The following is a 20,738-nucleotide window of genomic DNA, read 5'->3' on the forward strand; positions in this document are numbered from 1 at the left end:
AGGTGCAATAAGAGTGAATAATAAGTAATAGATATGTTCACTTATTCCAGTCGCTGAATTCCTCCCCCCCCCCCCGACATCTTCATTGAAAGTTGAAAAAGTACATAAAAAGAAAGTGTCTTAAAAACCCTTTTCGTTATGCGTGAGAGCACTTATGAGCATCCTCCTTCTCAGGCATGCGTTTTGCAAACTTCTGTTCTAACATGAAATATCTTCAGGGTTGCTTCACGTGTGTTAAAGAGTTAGTGGTGGCACCAGGTGTTTCCTGTTACATGGGATGTGGCCATATACATTCTTTATACCATGTGTACACACAGGTGGGGGCTGGGGCCAGTGTGGCTCCCTCTGGAGAGTACAGGTAGGGGCACACTGTTCTTTAGCATCAAGGTAATGCAAAGAAAATGATTTTCCAGACCAATATTCAAGTTGACTAGAAAAACGACAACCAAAGGGACAACACAGGATTAGAAACATAACACAGCAGATAAAAGGCAAATCTTTGAAAACTAAGACGCAGGACGTAAACAACTACCAGAAAAGTATTTAAAAGTTTTTTATTTAAAGGTATGATAATGTAAACACTGAATATTGAACAAAATAAAAAAGGAGAAACTTGTTTTTGTGCCTTTTTAATTACAGATAACGGAAGAGGAAGTAAATCACCCCAGAATAGAAACATCCCATTAGTCCAATATTCCTAGTTGGACAATGCTATATAATACTTTATTTTTTTATTTTGCATCAGATATAAATACATTGTTTCTTTGGGAAAGCAACCTATTATTTGTGAAAAGCTTTTAGTGGCTTATATTGGCTCTATGAATATTTAGTTATAATTTGGAGTGAGTGTAATCTTTCAAGTCAGGTCTGACTTCGTTTGCAATGGGCATTCTTCAAGTTCATTGGGGTTGCCTCACTTTTGAATTTCTTTGTTTTTGGAATCCTAAGAGTTACCTCTCATTTTCTGTGGCAGTTGTCTTTGTTTTTGCTTATACTAGTGTGTCTGCTGCAGCAAATGTAAAATGTGAAGGGCAGCTATATGTTCCGTGAACATGCAGCAGACATGATCATGTTGTTATAGCCATTGTGGGCTCAACATGCATCCCTGAATGTCTAGAAAGGTGTATCTGACTTTGAGCACTTTCTTTTGGAAACACCAATGTAGCTGCAGCAAGCATGGCTACTGTATGAAATTGTAATCTTCCAAGCAGCTACTCTGAAAATTCCTAGGTTAGAGATTTTATCAAAAATTCTCACCACCCTCACAGGTAAGTAGTTTCTGCAAAGGACAAGCACATCAAACCAGCTGTAAAAGTGGTTCAATTTTCTAGCAACATTCAGTGCATTCGTGGGAATGGCTCTTACACAGATGTGAGAATGGCAAAATTAGCTTACCCAAATTTTTGAATTTAATACTGGAAGTATTCTCCAATAATTTGCATGCTGGAGCTTCTTTCAATGTTGACACCTGTCTATAAATCACTCTATATTTTTCTAATTAAATATTTCTAAAAAAGACCATCTTGCCTTGTGGACAGCACAAGTAGTGCAGCTTTTGAAAAACGTTGCTGTAGGCACTTTCGTGAGAGGTTGAATGGCTGTTTAAATAAAATAACTGGATCAGAAATGATAAAAGCTTCCAGTTCTAAGGCTGCAAAACTATGCACACTTTCCAGAAAGCCCCATTGAACATAATGGGGCTTACTTTTGAGTAAGCATGTATAAAATTGTGCTACAAGTCTGTTTTAACATCTTCAACAGTGTAACAATAGCATAGTCCATTAATCTTGCTTGGAAATAAAACCAAAAAGTTTTAATTGAAAATTAAAAAGACCATTTGTTACATAAATTAGTGACCTTGGGCGATTCTCCCTTCACTGGAAGTATTAACTCGATTTATTCTGACTCTGGAAAGCTATCTCCACTATCTGGCAATATCTATTCACTTAATTCCTCTAAGCAGATCCCAAGTAGATGGCAATCAGCTACACATTTGTTCTTTTGAGGCTCTTAAGATAGAGATATTTGGTCCATTGATTTTTTTAAAAAAAGTATATAATTGCAGGTGCTGATAGTTGCAAAGTCCTCTACATGTTAATTCAGACCAGCATTATACACAACCTGTTCTAAAATCACACTTAGGTTGCTGAAAATTCAGGACTTCAGGTGTGTATTTGCTTTCTTCTGCAGTAAGATTCTTCATTTGAATGTGTCAAAAGTTTTTTCTCTACCTTGCGGAGGGTGGGCTAAGCTTTTGAAGCACTTTAATGTAATGGGCAGGTATACCGTAACTACAGTGCATAACTCATATAACAGCCAATTCCCATTCAAACTACCAGCATGTTTCCCTGAGCTTAACCCATCAAAATCTCCCGGTACACCAGGGGTCAGCAAACTTTTTCAGCAGGGGGCTGAACCACTGTCCCTGAGACCTTGTGGGGGGCCAGACTATATTTTTTGGGGGGGATGAACGAATTCCTATGCCCCACAAATAACCCAGAGATGCATTTTAAATAAAAGGACACATTCTACACATGTAAAAACACACTGATTCCCAGACCGTCCTTGCCGAATTTAGAAGGCGATTGGGCCGGATCCGGCCCCCAGGCCTTAGTTTGCCTACCCATCCTGTACACTGAAAGCTAACATACTGGTGAAAAGTGCTAGCTTTCTTCATGTTAGGAACTTTTAATCTTAGGGCATATTTTATTATAAAATCTTAAATCCCACCAAACTTTTTAAAAAAACATTGCAAGGTTGGTAATGATCCAAACATCCTAGCACTGAAGAGCAGCATCCCCTCCCATCAACAATCCTAAATCATAATTTCTATTGCAGCCATTAAAGCTAAACATCATCCAGAATCAAGACAGGCATTTCTGCTACACACACTGTGAAGTCGTACAGCCCCTGCAGCACTAATACCATGTGCTGTTGAACATTTGAAGAGGTTCAATATTATATTTCATGCAAGTGGCAGCAAGATGAGAATCCTGGAACGGAACCAAGGAAGTAACACAAAATAGAGAAGATTGGCAGGGCTATGCTGAGAAAACATTGCAATGTTTATGCAATACTGTACATCTGTACTGCGCCTGCCAAGCACTCTGCACTTGGCTTTGTTGCTGAATCCAGGATTCAGCACTCACTGTAACCTTAAAAGATATTCCTACTAATTTACGACAGTCATAATAGAGAGCAAGTTGCATACAAGATGTAGAGAGACGCTTCTTCATCTGTATGGCTGAATATAAAGAACTTTAACCCTTTTCCAGAAGACTTGCAGCACAATCCTATGCAAGTTTAGTTGAAAGAAAAGTCCCACGCTTTTCAATAGTAAACTTGCCTAAAATCACAACTTTTATGGGTTTCACTAATGCAATAACTTTGTGTCCGGTTCTGTTAGGTTTTTTTTTTTTTTTTAAAGTATTGGGATGGCAGAGCAACTGTGCCTTGAGTTGAAAATGCAGCATTTTGGAGTGCATACTGGTATTTGGTTTCTTGAAAACTGATGACTCAGAGTGAACTTGTTTGGTATGCCTCTGAAATCAGAGTTTTCAATCTCTTCCCAGCAGGTGCTGGAGATTAAGAAGCAATTTAAGGAGTTGGTGGGACAGCTACTGAAAAGGAAACTTAAAAAGCAACAACACTGGACTGCATAGGCTATCCGTTGTGTAGCTGCACCCAACTGATGGGAAGCATAGTTTTTTTATTCTTACTGGTAATTGTCCCATGACGGTGAAGTCATTATTGCTATAGAGCTTGGCCTATTTGTAACTAAGTGATGGCTGCTAAACATTAACACAGAACTGTATGTATATTTACACCGTATTTCAATTCAATGAGAACATTTTATTTCTGTTCTTTGACAGGGTGAGATGTAAACTTAATTCCCAGAGTCCACGTTCTCATTGGAGAATACTTGGGAGGCCTCAGCAAATGACGTAATAACACTAGTCCTTTCTACTTATGTAGAGTGTATTTAGAGAATAGAGCAATTATGGTAATGCAATAGCTTTTAAGAGATCCACTTGTATGAAAACTAGCAGCAGGCCGATCTGGATATTCAGTCCTGAGCCAGTCAATCAACCAAATCCATTTGAGAAAACACTGCACTTTAGCTACATTATTCTGGAAGCTCATTAGGATCCATTTGAGAAAATGGTGCATTCAGTCTGTCAAGTTCATCCACCTGGGGTGGGTGATGCAGCATAACGTCCTGGTCTTCCGCCACATCTTCCCCCACCGCCACGAGGTTTGTTAGAGATTTGCTTCTAACGCACTGGAAGTCAACATGGCGACTCTTTCCCTCTTCCTTTTCCCACGACATCTGGATGAATGGGCGTTGCACATAATTATAGATAACTTCCGAGCGCCCTCCAGGCCTCCTCTTCACTTTCTCTTTACAGGTGGGGTAACCTGAAACAAATATTTTGGCACTGTTAACCATCTAGGCCCAGGCCCAGGCCCTGTGAGCAGCCCAAAGGAAGAGAATCCTCAGAGTTCAGACTAGGACTGTGCTGATGAAACTGTACAGGCTGTATACACAACACTGTTTAAAATGGATTCAAGGTGTCCCATGGGTGCATGTTTTCCATGCCATCCACATGGCATTGTCCTCATCCAAATGACAGCCTGTGCTCCCTGTCTCTCCGACATTTAATTTCAATTGTCCTGGTCTGTGGACAATGCAGTAATCAAGGGGGGCGGGGTAGGAATACAGTATAAAACTGACTGTTACCCAACTGCAGACGAACTGAAGCACATTGTGTCAGTGTTGTTCTTGTTGTGTGTGTGGCGATGTTTTGCTGGGTGTCTTCTATCAACACCCCCCCCCCTGGGTGCAACACATACACACAGTTTTTTTAAAAAAGTAACCTGCCCTGCGCAAGTCCAGTATACCTGAAAACGTGTATCTCAGAAATACAATAAAAATTGGCAGTGCACACAAATGAACAAATACTGTGTGCGCTATTTGTGCAGTATGGACTTCAGGTTTCCGGAACACAAGAAGGGTGAAGAAGTACTAACTGTGAAGAAGGGACAACAAAACATTGTACATCTGCCTCCTAGAATGGATGGAAAACACTGAGGCAGAGTTCAATTGAAAGCACTCATGTGGGTGAACAAACTTCCCCAAAGCACACATGGAAAAACAAAATCTGAACAACCCACGTGTGCATTAACACTGGTGTGTACACAGCCTTCAGCCCAGGGGTGACTGCCAAATAGCATCTCCAAATGAAACACAGCTAATCCCAGGGCTCTTGCCAGCAGCGTCAGATACAGGCAACGTTTAGGGCTCCCTCCGCAAAAAAAGGTTAGTCGTGAAATTGGTGACTCAAAATCGAAGGGTTGCAGAGCAGCAAAGTTAGTACATGGGTGACTGAGCTATCTGTTAGTAGACCCAGTAAATGCAGAGTTGCTACAGGAAATTTCTGGCTTCTTTTGAAAAGCTTTTGCTATTCAGAAAACACTGTTACTTGCCTTCAATGCCAATTCGGATGTTTTTCATGCCACGTTCTTTCAAAACCGTTTTTGCTACATCCCGATTCTCAATGTACTTGAAGAATCTGTAGAGCTTAGAACTATACAGAACTACAACAAAGAAAATAATATTTTAAAAATCTGGCTACGGTAGCAGTGGCTAGTTTGACAGGTTAGCAGTTTTTTTAAAAAATGAGGGAGGATGGTTAAAACCTTTGACACTAGCAATTTCACATGTTCTGGGACGTTCACTGGTTCTAAAATCTGTTTTTTGCCATTTTTTAATTAATATTTTGTGTAAAACCACTTAGAGGTTGATTTAATTTTTAACGGTATAAGAATCTTGTTAATTAAAAAAAATCGCAATAATACATAATAATAATGCCGAATAATAAATAAACAAACAAATAATCATCTATGATATTGAGCACCATTTGCTAGAAAGGCAGGATACACATTTCTTAAATAATATTGGGTTGCATCCTGACTTCACCTTCCACACATGGAACATATCCTTCTGCCCATTGAGGGAAGATGACAGGTCCACCTCCCACACCAAGCGGACGTTTGAAAGGCACAAGGGGAATTGGTAAGTCGCCTCTCCCACCTCAATCCAATTTAATACATAATAATAAATAAATATTCTGCAAACCATTAATAATAGCAATGCAAAAATTTGCTTCAGAAAGAACTGCTTTCCCCTCATGGCAAATTTGCTGTTAAGAGGGAGGGTGTGATGAATTAAGATGCTTGGATCCTGTGCAACAACATATCAACCAAAATTACAGATTTACTACATGTATAGATTATGGGGTTGGTAGGCACTCAGCCTACAATCTTACATCCAGCCATAGTTCTTAAACACTGTAATCAATTGGACTTTTATGTGTATAACCAGACACTGAATGCAAGGATTTTTGGGAATGAGCCTCTGCACAAGGCAAAAAAGAAATTCCTATCCATTTCTTATTCATTTAACAATTTTATATTATCCTTATAACACTTTTAAAAAGTTAGACAGTAAGTATACAGTTCGGAATTTTTTTGGTTGGTATAAATGACCCCCATTGTAACTGCATTTTCTTTCTTTTTTCAGCCTTTGCTAAGACGACACGCACCATGTATACCACGTGGTGGCCTAAGTTGGTTTTTAAAATAACTTTCTATAAATTGTATTATTTATATTTTTTTAAAAAATTAAATGCAGATCCCTTACTTTGTGAGTATTCTTCTCCCATTGGAGGCGGGTAGTCTTCATCCCAGTCCACGATGTCTTCATCCGTTAGCACCACAATGTGACACTCGCGTTCTCCCTTCTTGGCATTGCCCACCATTATAGGCAAGATCAGCTCTTCCAGATAGCAGTCAAACTGCTTGTGAGCCCCATCGTTGGACAGCTCATGCAGTAATGCACCTAACAGGAAATAAGTCACATGTGAGCCCTTTGCCTCCAGCTGGAAGGACATTAAGAGGAGCGCTGCTGCATCAGGCAAATGGTCCATTGAGCCCAGGATCCTGTTCTCACAGCGGCCAACCAGGGGCCTCTTCTGGAAAACCCGCAAGCACAAGATCACTCTCCCCGCCTGCGGTTTCCAGCAACTGGTATTCAGAAGCATTAATGCCTCTGACCGCGGAGGCATAACATAGCCATCATGGCTAGTAGCCATTGATACCTTCTTTCAAAGCCGCCTAAGAGAAAGTCAGAGACCCAACTCCCTACGTCTCAAATGCCACCCTGACTAGCAGGGTCTGGAGCGGAATGGCCCCGGCATGCGCAGCATTTACCCGCCGCTCCTTCGAGTTTGGCCACACTTACTTAAGTCTTGACATTTGATTGTGTTGAAATCAAAGTTGATGCAAAGGTAGTCGCACGTGTCTCTGAGATCCGGAATAGAAATCCCATCGGGACAGTTAATGATTCCAGTTTTGTAATAATCCTGAAAGGAAAGCGCAGCTGTGTTTATTATTGCTCTTGTTTATTTCACTTGTATCCTGTTCTTCCTTCCAAAAGTATGGAGGGATGCACCCAGGGCACCAGGCAGCCTCCCATCTGGTTATTGACTAGGGAGTTCGGCTCATAGAACCGTAGAGTTGGAAGGGATCGTGAGGGTCATCTCTGCAATGCAGGAATCTTTTTGCCCAACTTGGGACTTGAACCCACAGCCCTAAGATTCTCGTTCTCTACCAACTGAGCTATCTCATTATTCTGATCTAACACTGAAAATAGATTAATGTGTCTTTTAAATCATTGTGTTTGTTTTTTAAAGCTCAACATTATGAATTAGCACCATATTCTACCATGACACCAGAGCTGGCACCAAGGATTGACATAGTTGCCCCATATTCCATCAGAGCATCCACTGATGAGAGTCCCTGGATTCTCTCCTTCCCTTCACTATTGCAACCTGCTTATTCACCTGCCTCTCACTCTGGCCTTCGGGGGGATCATCAAGCAAACAAAAATGGTGGAGAGGAGGAGGTGCAGGAGCTGCTGCCTCTTTGCTCATTGGCTGCCCGGCAAGCGAGCAGGTGGGAGCAATGACAATGAGGTGGCAGAGGAGCAGCAACAGCTGCCCATAATGGCCATGAGGCGGTAGACTCACTGAGGGAGGGGGCCACCACTGGGGGTGTCTTGTCCAAGGACATCCCCAAACCTGGAGCCAGCACTGCGTACATACACCATGAACAAAAAACATTACTAGTTATATGGGACAAAGCAGAAAGTGTTATTCCCAACAATACACAATATAAGTGATAGGCGCTGTCTTAGAAGTAAGAAATAGGAAGGAAACGAGAAAGAAACAGATCTATAAATAAAGCAGAAGATACATGAGAAGCTCAAAGTTCCTTTGAATGTGAAGGCAGGGATAGGAACTTTACAAACTGGAGGAAGAACCCTACTTCTGCAACTCTGAGGGCTTCCTCACCAGCACAGTCCGGAACACCGTGGAGCTAATTCCATCCGCAATCTCATATTCACCCTTCTCGTTCGGCCGAGTGAAGTTATATTCTCGTCCTGGTCCAAACATTCTGAAATGATAATCCATACATGGGTTTAAGATGGCTGTCTCCAAATCCCAGCTGGTGTGTTGAAGTAAACAGAGCACATTGAAACTATCTAAATAAAGAACTATGTCAATCATGGCAAGTGTTTCTTTGAGAATGCAGTAATTATTAAGCCCTTTATTAAGGAGATGGATGGCACTTTACACAGCTGAGAAAATGGCATGCAGTTCTCAAAAGTTCAGATGTCATCATCTGAGAATGAACTGTGTGCCCACATAATTCCATTTTGCCCCTGCCTTCATGCATCCAACTTTGGATATCCTTAATTTATATCCTTAATTCCTAAACCAGGAAATGAGGGTTTACATGCTGCCTTCAAACCTGGATACAATCAGGATCTGACCACTGGACGTGAATTAAAATAATCTAAAAATGTGTTGAGACTGGCTATGTCTCTTCATTCACAAAAAAAACAGCCACGGGGAGGCTGCGGGTGAGTGGGAAGGAATCTAGATCAGGATGTTGTTACGGGGGTGGGGGTGGGAGAGCTAATGTCCCACACCAGCGTCTTGCTGAAAATTGCCCCCATAAGCTGCTATTTGCTCTATTAAAAATAAAACACAGTTGGGACAGGCACCAGTAACTGGGGGCAGAGGAGAATTAGAAAAGGGTTAAACCGCTATTCCTCTCTTTATGGCTGCTTTTTGTAAATAAAATGAAAATGTATAAAAGCCTCTTGTGGTTTGATCATAAGACAAGGATAGGGAATATGTGGTCTTTCAGATATTGCTGGACTACAACTCCCATGGTCCTTTAGCATTTGTCAGGCTGGCTGGGACAGACAGAAGTTGTAGTTCAACAACCTCTGGAGAGCTAAAGGTTCCTTATCCTTGCCTTAAGATTGCTCATATCTAGACCAGTGAGTGGCATTCATCACATAATCTTTGAGATGTCTCATAAGGTGAATGTACCATGAACATCTCCAGTGGAACCTTCATTCTGGTCCCTCATGCTAAACCCGTTTCCTTGGGAGTTATCTGATTTCACTGGAATGCATTAACAAGTTAAATGCAAATAATCTCATGAAGTGGAACACCTTCAAATTCCAATGGGAATGATGAGGACAGAATTCTAAAGCTAGGTGGCCTTCCAAAATTACAAAGCATCCTCCTAACCCTATTCAGACTGCAAAGCACACCCTATCAGCAGCAGTAGCGATACACTTTGTTTCCATTTAAGTAGTCTGCAAGGTTTAAAAAGGTAATGAAGACACTTACCTTCCTAACATAGTATCAGGATGAGCTGTGAAAATCTGGGGATTTACGACAAATCTAGTGCCATCAACGACAAGAGTCACTTTCTCTGGCGCTTGGACTTGTGTACTGTTGTTCAAGCTGCTACAACCACTCCCAAACTGCTCTTGGCTAGTAGTGTAATATTCGAGGTTTCTTTTACTCCCCACTTGGAAGAAAATGCCTTTGGTGTCTTCAAGAGCGTTAGAACACTGAGGGCTTGCTGGGTGGGAAGCGTATCTGAACTCTGCATGATCTAAACACAGCAGATGAAAGCCGCAATTGAGTTAAATGCATTAGACAGATTACCAAAAAAAAGAGCGATCTATAACAAAAGTTTAATAACCAAATAGGTGACAATACAATGCTAAGAGAATATGCACCACTGACTTAGTAGATTACTAAAACACCCTGACACATCTGTAAACAGCAGTCTATGACACACAAATCAGCCATGTAAGCACAATCTGATCATACACATACAGGTATTGGTATGTTCAAGTTAGCACACTCACATTCATTTTAGCAACCATGCTCTCCTTGATGATATTTCAATCTATTCTTCCTTCCACCTGTTTTCTGTCCCATTCCCCCTTAGTCAGCATCCATGGCCAGTAAGCGCAGTCTTCATAGGACTTGAACATACTGTTTTATTTTTTTATGTGTAGGGTGGGAAAGTCCCCCCTCAGCTTCTGCAAACCTTAATGTTCCCCCAAACCTTGGCGTCCCTCTAAGCCTGCTGATACCTCCCCCTTGGGCATGGGTGGTGCTGTTTTGGCTACACATGCAACAGACATTCACAGCCCAGTTATTTTTAACATTTCAAACACCATCTATGTGGGAAGGAGGAGGCTGATCATAGTGAGGGAAGGGGTTAGGGTTAGCTTAAAAATAAAAATTCCCTCCATCCCATGCAGTGATCCCTATGAAAATTCCATTTCCTCCCTGTGATATTTGGCATAGGAGGGAGGCAGCTTCCTCCTCTACAAAATAACAGCTTGGTGGGGGTGATTTTAATTAGGGCTGTGGCATGGGAGGAAAGAGCTTCACCCTTTCATGTGTCATGGTCCCGATCCTGATTCAGTCTCCTCTCCAAAGCTGCTGATTAAAACAAATAAACAACAACAGCAACAATATAATGATGCAATGCTCAAAAGATTCATTTAGTATCATGTGTAGTTGATCTGAAAAGGATCGAGGGGGCTGTGCTGCGCGTTGCACATTCTACAGCAAACACTCCTGACTTTACCATGATTTCTGCATAGTGGAGACATGGTAATGGTCTGCCCACACTGTTTCTGGCTGCTTTCTCCTAGATCATGGATTGTAGAAGTCATGTTTTCAGTCAGCTGACAAGATTCTTGATTGCTTGATCGTTCCATTCCAGTGGCACGATTAATACTCATTTGAGGCATCCGTAATTCAAAGTGACTGCCCATCTGGAGAAAAGTCCTGTAAGGAAGAAATGGTAATGAGGGTTACATCTAGAAGAAAGTTCTCTACCTGATGTGGCCTAGGGGGAGTGGCCCACACCTATGTCCCATCAGCCCCAGCCAGCAGGGCCAATATTCAGGAATGACGGGAGTTGCAGTTCAATAACATCTTAAGAGAACCAGATTCCCCATCCCTGCCATAAAGTTTACTGAGCTTGCAATCCCTAGCACACTTATGTGGGAGTAAGCCCACTAAATTCAGTAGGACTTAGTTTTCAGTATATATTTGTAGAATAGGGCTGGTTTGTTAAGGACAGCTAGGAATTCTATGAGGGGGTAAACTAAAGTGCCCAGACCTCTGAGAGAAATATTGCGCTTCGAATGTGCTTTAAAGTTATAATGTGTACAGAAAAACCAACAACAGTGTTCCTCTGTCCAGTTTTAATATAGGAAACAGCCGTTACCACATTGCTTGGTGCTGGGGGGGCAGGATATCCTAAGGCTTGCTGTGTTAACTGCCAACATGGACCACAATATTACATGAACAATATTTAACACCACTCTGGAAGTCTAATGAAATGTCCAATGGCTTTTCCTATTCTGCATCTAGCGGTCTAATGTTAGCAAGACTTAATCACACTGTTGACATATTATCCAGTTTCTGTATACATAACCTTAAAACTGTGCCCTAGAAACATAATTTGCACCAAGAGACGGAGGGGGACTTGAGGTCACCCTCTGAACACCACTGTGTCCCCCCCCCCCCTTTAAACACAGAGTTACTCACTACGTGGCATATAAAAAGTGTGTGGGCTGCAATGGTTTTTCTTCTAGAGATCCGCCTCCTTATCCCTGCATCTCTCACTCCTACAGTCACCCCTTATCCTTATTTGACATCTGCAGCATCACAGCCAGGGCGGGCTGAAACCAGCAGCAAGAGGAGCTATTTTCGGTCAATAAGCACCAAGCCTTCAGTAGTCAGTGGTGTGTGTGTGTGTGTGTGTGTGTGTGTGTGTGTGTGTGTGTAAGGAGGACTCAGCTGAGCATAAGAAATTGTGCCTTTGGAGATGGGGATTGTGAGTGAGGGAAATAGATCAGTGGAGAATGGGTCATTCATTGTAAGCACACAGAGTTATGCAAAACAGCATGTTTGCATTAAACAAGACCTCCTTTGACTTCTTGTTTTCACAGGAAGGTTTGTAGTAACTGAGGCTGTGAGCACCCCTCCTCCCAATTAACTTGGCATCCAGCGAGCTCTGGGAAGCAAGAGTACGTATGTCACAATCCCTTATCTACTTGGTTGTTTCTTGAGAAACACTGTGTTTCCCCTCAAACCAGCTTTGATCCAAATTGAGAGAGAGAACAATGTAGCTGTCATTGGCAGTATTCCCCAAAGCCTTTCCTCCCATATTTCTCAATAGGGCAAAATAACACAAACATATGTTGTTCAATTCAAAAAGATTACTGTATTTTTCTCTCTATAAGGTGCACCAGACCACAAGACGCACCTAGTTTTTGGAGGAGGAAAACAAGAAAAAATATATTCTGCATCTCAGAAGCCAGAACAGCAGGAGGGATCGCTGCGCAGTGAAAGCAGAAATCTCTCTTGCTGTTCTGGCTTCTGGGATAGCTGCGCAGCCTGCATTCGCTCCATAAGACGCACACACATTTCCCCTTACTTTTTAGGAGAGAAAAAGTGAGTCTTATAGAGCAAAAAATATGGTAATTGTCAATGAAGTAACTACAAATTATTAGATCCTTTAGAAACGATGACAACAACAATGCTAATTATGTATATATTTCATTTTTTTATCTCACTTTTCCTCCAGGGAACACAGGGCAGCAATAGATGCCCTCCCCTTTTATTCACAACCCTGTGAGGCCAGTTAGACAAGAGGCTGCAGACACATCACTGGCTTATAATGGACCTAAGTTGTTCTTTTTCTCAATTCAGAATGAAGCTGGCTTAGGGGGAAACACATCAAAATACAGTACAGTGGTGCCCCGCAAGACGAATGCCTCGCAAGACGAAAAACTCGCTAGACAAAAGGGTTTTCCGTTTTTTGAGTCGTTCCGCAAGACGAATTTCCCTATGGGCTTGCTTCGCAAGACGAAACGTCTTGCGAGTTCTTGCGAGTTTGTTTCCTTTTTCTTAAAGCCGCTAAGCCGTTAATAGCCGCTAAGCCGTTAATAGCCGCTAAGCCGCTAATAGCCGTGCTTCGCAAGACGAAAAAACCGCAAGGCGAAGAGACTCGCGGAACGGATTAATTTCGTCTTGCGAGGCACCACTGTATTTCGTAAGAAATGACAGGATAGATACAGAATAGATATGGGTTGTGCCTAACACCATGTTGACACTGCTTCCCAAATCAGCAATGGGAGCACACTGGATGCAGAGCAAACAGGAGTGTGTACACAGCCTGAGAGAGCATGATATGTCCAAGGTCATGCACAGTGCGGGTGAATGGCGAGATCTGAACCTCAATCCAGGATTCTGCACTGGCATGTGCAGGAATTTCTGATCTAGACCCAAAATTCCTTACCATCACAGCATCACAGTCCCTTGTACCCCATTCCTTCAAAAACACAGGAAGCAACAGCTGCATTGGGAAGGAGACTTCTGCAGCTTGAGCAGGCCTGCACACTGCTCTTGATCCTTGCTAGTCGAAGCCGAGATAGCCGATCCTTGCTATCTAATATTCCTTTTGCACTTACATCTCAAAGTGTTTCTAGTCATCTCCTGTCATTTCTTTTCCCCTTTCACGATTACCTTGCATGCCTTAACTCCACTTTTCTATGTCCAGGCTTACTATTATTAAAAACATTTAACTTTTGTCCCCTTTCTTAATTTACATAGTTTATCCTTCACAGAGCTATAATCCCCAGCCTCTTTAACAAACTGCGGTCCCCAGGATCCTCTGTGTGCTGGATGCGATTTATATATATCGTGTGGATCAGTCTATCTGCCATCCATTTCCTCTCTTCCCTTCTCTTTCTGTACTCTTCTCTCGACTCCATCTTCATTCTCTATCCAGTTCTGGCTGCTAAGCATGAGAGAGCCAGTGTAGCATAGTGGCTTGAGTGTCGGACAAGAACCTGGGAGAACAGGGTTCAAATCCCCACTTCACCATGAAGTTCACTGGGTGACCTTGGGCCAGTCACTGCCTCTCAGCCTAACCTACCACACAGGGTTGTTGTGGGGACTAAAAATGAGGAAGGGGAGAACTTTGTACGTCACTTTGAGCTCCTTGGAGAAGATGGTGGGATATACATGCAATAAAACCATAAGTATGCGCTTGAAACTGTGCATGTGGGGAATAGCCACTGTTCCAACCAAAAGGCTATGGTGTCGTGAGAGAAACTTTGTATAGATAGCAGGCTCTTCTTTTATATCTGCATATGCTCGATTGATTTAGTATGTGTTGTAGTCTACGTGGGCTTGGATCCGATTCCAGAGATTGTGTGAACAGTCCCACCCTCTTTCACTCACTGCAGCTCCCTATCCCACCACCTCCGGCAATTATTTCAAATGCAATTATTTCAAAAGATAATATGAAAGGGTATCCGGCCCTAAAAATGCCATAATAAACCTAGAAATAAACTTCAGTACTGAAAATGTCACCAATTCAGTTATTGTGCAGTGCAAAGCTCATAAACAGCTCAATGCAAAGCAACCCAGCCAGATGGGCGGGGTATAAATAATAAAATTATTATTAAGATAACAATCAATACAAATTTTAGATGAAACTATGTGGTTATACTACCCACTCCAGCAGCTAAAATCCTAACAAAACCAGGCAAATCCACCCTAGAACCAGCAGAAGCCAAGAGAAGAACTATACACAACTGACTGAAATGACTCCATTTGTTTATTTGATGCATACACCCTCTTTTCTCCATGGAGTTCAGGACAGAAAATACATGGTCATGTTTTCAATGTGACTCATGCCCTGTTTCCCCATGTTTTTCCTTGCAACGATCCTGAGAAGGTCGTTTACACCAAAAGCTAGGCCCAAGGTCACCCAGGACTTCATGGCGGAATTGGAGATTTGAACCTCGGTTTCCTGTGACCTGGTTCAACACTTCAATCACTTTCCACAATAAAACCTAAATTCCCATAAGTATAGCTAATGTGGGGCAGGGGTAAAATAGGAAGATGTTCTGTTGTTAAAAAGACATTCTAGATTACACTAGAAAGAAAATGAAGTTCACATCTTCATCTTGCCATGTGAGATAAAACTGGTGACTGCAAGCAATTGCTCCCAGGCTCCAGAATTCCTCTCTGAGGAAACTGTTTGGCTTTCTGGCTGCTTCCAGATGAAATGTTTATTGTGCTTAATTTGCACAAATTTTGTGGCGAGATTAGACTGCACCAGCTATTTATTGGGTGTTTGTTCCGTTTGTTTCTGGGGAAGTTATAGGACCACTGCAAAAAGCAATCATTATCACACACTTTGCCACTGCATTTCCCTACGACTTTCCTTATCGCAAAAAAGTCTCGATTTTGGGGAAGCGGTTTGCTGCACAGTAACAAGCCAAATATTCCAGCCTGATTTTGTTGTTATGTGATTGAATCCCACCTGAAAAAAGCACCCCATAATGTCATGAAAATCCTACTGTTTCAGAAGTCATTTGGGGAAACGGTATACTGATGATGCCCTGATATTGCAAATTGTTACAACTGTACTAGCGATTTTTTATTTTAAAGTATTTTATTTATTTTTATGACGTTTTAGGACAGTGTGGCATTTAAGTGATCAGTTTGTGTTTTATTTTTTATTTGGTTGCGTGTGTCTATGCACATGCATTTTATTAGCATTATGTTCAAGCGACAGAAAAGCAGAAAAGGGACGTTCTCCTGGCACCTTTAGGCACTGGGCAAAAACGTTCCTTTTTAAGCAGGTCTTTGGTGGATTTCATTGACACCCTACGTCCTTTTTTTAAAAAATGGGGGGTGTTATTGGGTTGTTTTTGTTTTGATTATATATTTTGTGGTTTCATATTTTGATTTTGTTCTGAAACCTCTGGGTGTAGGGCGGTATATAAATTCAATAAATAACAAAAATAAATAAATAAGGAAGTAAATATTTTAAAATAAATTAACAGTGGGAGAGAGCTTTCCTAGGAGCGGCATCATGTCAATTATGGCATCCATTGTTACATGTAATAAATTTGCTCAATGTTGGGGAAAATAGCTTCTTTTCCTTCAAGGAAGGAGTGGTTATGAAAACTGTTGGGAACTGCAAACAGGTGTGGTGGAGAGACAGGTGTCCTTATGGTGTCCTTTTATGGTATATTGGAACCAACATGATGCAATGGCAAGAATCCCTGGGATTCCTCAAAAACACGTTTAAAAATAAAATAGAATTAAAATAGAAATGTAATTGAAATTAACAGAAATAAAATAGAAATGTAATTGAAATTAGTAAGATTTTAGAACACAGAAATAAAGAAAATCATCCAACCATTCTAGCACGTGGGGTGCCACCTAAATTATATAATTCAGTATTTGAACAATTGGCATTAGTAACTGTATTATAAATTCATATTGTTATAATGAAGCTATTACTGGAATGTAATTGAAAACTAATAAAAAAATATTATATATTAAAAAATAGAAATAAATAATTAAAGGTGCAGCACACAAAACAAGTGGAACAGCTATCCTATTTTTTTTCTCCATGGGACAGAACAATGTCCCATGAACCTACGGGGACTGCAAAAAAACAAACCACCACACTGTAAGCTGTTTATGGATTGTAGAAGACCTATTAACCGATTTCGATAACATTTTAACAAAGGATTGTGAGAAACTGTACACAATGCTTGCTGCCGGGCTTTACGCTGCTCTCTGGCAGCTATCCAGAGGCCTGCACTAAACATGGAGCAGGGACTTCGTTCCAGCACAAAATAAAACAGGATGTTTTGTATATGCCAAAGCAAACAATTTTGCCTTTACCTTTTATAACTACACACACTGAACTCTTCCAGTTCTTAAAAATGCCAGTTTTTTGACTTCATCACAATTCTTATTTTCACACATCTTAATTATATAATCTGCATTTAAGACACCAGAAACCTCACACATTTGCGTGTTTTTGCTTTCCATTTTTTAAAAAAATGTTCTAAGTTTTGGCTATAATCACAAAAGCTCTGAACAATTGAAACACTGATCTAAACAATATCAAATTCTATTACCGGAATCAGGTTCCCATAGGGACGGATACATTTTGAGAGCAAATTAAATATCGTCTACTTACCTAGATGTCAGAAAAGGGTCCCAGCTGATCGAAATCAGGTCAAAATCTTGAAATCTACATTTAATAAAGAACGTGGACAAAACCAAGAAGAATAGCTGACAGTTAAAATTGTTTGTGCTCTTGCAATCGAATTCTCCACCCCCTATCTAAGCCCAGATGGTGAGTCATGTACATACTTCAAATTAAGAGTCCCTGCCCAGCACATACAGAAAACAAGAGATGGCATGCCTATAGCCAGAGCCTGGAGTTTGCTCAGATACAAGGAAATAAATAATATGGACATTCCCGGAACGTCTTAAAAACATTAATCTGAGCAAGTCAGTTTTGCTCTCTACCCGAGAACCTATTCGTTGCTGTATTAACCCCTTCTTGACTCAACATTGTTAAGGTTTAAATATCTTAATTTACCAAGAGAACAATATTATTATTAAATAAATAAATAAATAAATTCATATGCCACCCTCTCTACCTGTAGATCTCACGGCAGTTCACAGCATAAAATTACAATATAGAAAATACAAAATGCACAATAGAAATAAAAACAGAAAGAAACCAATAACCCACAACACATTTAAAAGGGCATTGGATGTCAATCAGCCAAAGGCCTGATTAAAGAGGAATGTTTTTGCCTGGCGCCTAAAGGTGCCCAGAGAGCTTCCCTGGGGAGAGCATTCCACAAACAGGGAGCCACTGCAGAAAAGGCCCATTCTCATGTTGCCACATGGCACATGAAGAAGAGCCTCAGAGGGTGGTCTCATGGTCCAGGTAGCTTCATATGGAGAGAGGCGGTCCTTGAGGTATTGCATCCAAACGGAATCAACAACTCACATTCCCAAAAGGGAAGAATCACAGGAATAATCAACACACACATGTAAAGATGTATATAGACCATTATATGTCACGAGCCCTTTCACATTCTGTTATTTGGAGAGAAACTTCTAGACATGCCTGAAAATGGCCACAGCTGCAAACCCACCCACACAATCAGATCCACCCCTTTAATTTTCACATAAATGAACTAGGAATAATGATCACTCTCGTGATTTAGACGCAATTGCAAATGCAGCTTGGACCATACACGCCACGGTACACATTGAAAAAGTGGGCAAAAAATGATGCTATTGTTCACCAACTTGAGGGTCATTTCCCATAATAATTACGTATCTTGAAATACTTTCCATGCAGGAGATCACAAGAATCCCAATCCAATTATCTAATAATATGGGACAAATTCCCATGCCTCAATTTCACTGGGCTGGTTCAGACATAACACAAAATTTAGCACTGCATAAATAAGCCTAGGTAAGTCTTAGGGCTCAAATGCACCCCCTTCTCTTCTGGTGTCTTTCCTCTCCTGGCTATGAAGAGATGAAAAGCTTTCACTTGCATTTTAGAAGAACCGTAACTTGCAATGTCATCTAAACCTAGACAAACAGTGGTTAATTACAACTATTGTCGGTGGAACAAGCAGTTTCCAACCATTGTTCATGAAGTCAGTTTCATAAGCTAATATAGTACGTTAATCTTGTTGGTTTAGGGTTTGGATGACATGCTATATTCCAGTTAATCTAACACCGTGGGTTGAAGCTGGCACTCACCTGCCCATAGGTACTTTGGAGATGCTGGCAAATGACAACTGAGCCTATGTGTGTACAGGCAGAAGGGATAAACCATCAATAAGGGCTTCCTACCACACATTCATGTGGGGAAACAGATATGTGCATTCATTATTTCTTTTTCTTTTTTAAAAATTTAATAAGTTTTTATTTGAAACGGAACTTGTTTATTCTAATAGGAGTTCTGATTTTTCGATATGATTTTGCAAGTATCTTTTAAACACCTTCCAGTCCCTATCTATCTTTTCTTTTGAAATCCTTCCAATTTCTTCCATTGTTTTGGATATATTGTAATACTCCAATAATTTGGCAAGCCACTCTGTTTTTGTCGGTATTATACCACTTTTCCAGTTTTTCGCAATCAATAGCCTTGCTGCTACTGTTGTGTATAAATATAAAATAGGTCTTATCTTCTTCCTTTAGGCTTCCTGGTACTATTCCCAATAGAAAACCTTCTGGTGTTTTCCTAAATGAGTATCTAAACATTTTTTTCATTTCATTATATATTATTTCCCAAAATTGTTTGATGTTTAAACAATTCCACCATATATGAATCATAGTACCTTTTCGCGTGTTGCATCACCAGCAGACATCGCTACAATTCATTATTTCTACAATTCATTGCTGTGCATTCATTATTTCTAATGAAAAATGTGTGAAATTCGTGCCATGGGGAAATTTGTGTTACAAATTGGGTTACATGTGCTTTTAGGGTGCTTAAATCAATTAAAAGGGTAACTAATCCACCAGTTGATGGAAACTGCAGGAGGGGAGAGCGCTCTCGCACTCAGGACCTGCTTGTGGGCTTTCCAAGGGTACCTGGCTGGGCATGGTGAGAACTAGATGGACCCCCCCTGGCTTGATCCAGCAGACTCTTATTAAGCTAAATTGGGCTTACTCCAAGGTAAATAGGCAAAGATTGCTGCCTACATATTTACCTCAGAGTAAGCCCCTTTGAACTCAATATATTTAACTTCTTAGTGTTACTCTGAGGAGTTGGAAACAGCTGACTTCTAAGCCATGGTCACAACCATGGATTAAGAGTTACACAAATCTGGCTGTTAAAGATTGCCTTGTGTGCCTACCAGAGTTTTAAAATTAACATTTTAAATCTTCCCTAGTAGGTACAGCGCTCTCCTTTAGGTTTCACAGAATCAAAGAATCGTAGACTTGGATACCCCCCCTCCCCATAACATTCATGACAGTTTGGGGGTATATGTTGTGAAAACCTGGGCACCATTTTCAATAGAATCGTAAAGTTGGAAGGTACAGTCCAGGGCTGGATTTACATACAGTGGTACCTCAGGTTACAGACTCCGCTAACCCAGAAATAGTACCTCAGGTTAAGAACTTTGCTTCAGGATAAGAACAGAAATCGTGCTCCGGCGGCACGGTGGCAGCAGAAGGCCCCATTAGCTAAAGTGGTGCTTCAGGTTAAGAACAGTTTCAGGTTAAGAACAGACCTCCAGAACGAATTAAGTACTTAACCCGAGGTACCACTGTATAAGCTAAACAATCTATAACTTAGGGCCCCACTCGCTTGGGCCACCCCAAAAAAATTTAAAGGGGAAAAAAGGGGAAAAACCTGGATGTACATTTCCAAAATATAAGATAAAAAACAAATAAAATAAAACCTACATAAAG

The 20,738-nt window shown here is 40.9% G+C and overlaps 1 protein-coding gene across 1 annotated transcript; it reads right to left on the reverse strand.

The window, feature by feature from the left end:
* Positions 1-542: 542 nt before the first annotated feature.
* KCTD20 (potassium channel tetramerization domain containing 20) lies at positions 543-17,645 on the reverse strand. The gene is made up of 8 exons (XM_028734011.2): positions 17,479-17,645; positions 11,035-11,237; positions 9,771-10,041; positions 8,415-8,517; positions 7,304-7,424; positions 6,704-6,901; positions 5,488-5,598; positions 543-4,419 (listed from the first exon to the last, which is right to left on the reverse strand). The coding sequence occupies exons 2-8, from the start codon at positions 11,222-11,224 to the stop codon at positions 4,127-4,129; spliced, it is 1,287 nt and encodes a 428-aa protein (XP_028589844.2). The 5' UTR covers positions 11,225-11,237; positions 17,479-17,645; the 3' UTR covers positions 543-4,126.
* Positions 17,646-20,738: the final 3,093 nt, after the last annotated feature.

This window comes from Podarcis muralis, chromosome 5, assembly GCF_964188315.1.
Source record: "Podarcis muralis chromosome 5, rPodMur119.hap1.1, whole genome shotgun sequence".
NCBI classification, from domain to species: domain Eukaryota; kingdom Metazoa; phylum Chordata; class Lepidosauria; order Squamata; family Lacertidae; genus Podarcis; species Podarcis muralis.

Excerpts from the sequence above, each read along its gene's own strand:
- KCTD20 (XM_028734011.2), bottom strand. The coding sequence starts at position 11,224 with ATGGGCAGTCACTTTGAATTACGGATGCCTCAAATGAGTATTAATCGT. Across the intron at positions 10,042-11,034 it reads TCCACTATGCAGAAATCATG|ATCATGCAGAGTTCAGATAC; the intron begins GTAAAGTCAGGA and ends TGCTGTGTTTAG. Across the intron at positions 4,420-5,487 it reads CATCCGAATTGGCATTGAAG|GTTACCCCACCTGTAAAGAG; the intron begins GCAAGTAACAGT and ends TATTTGTTTCAG.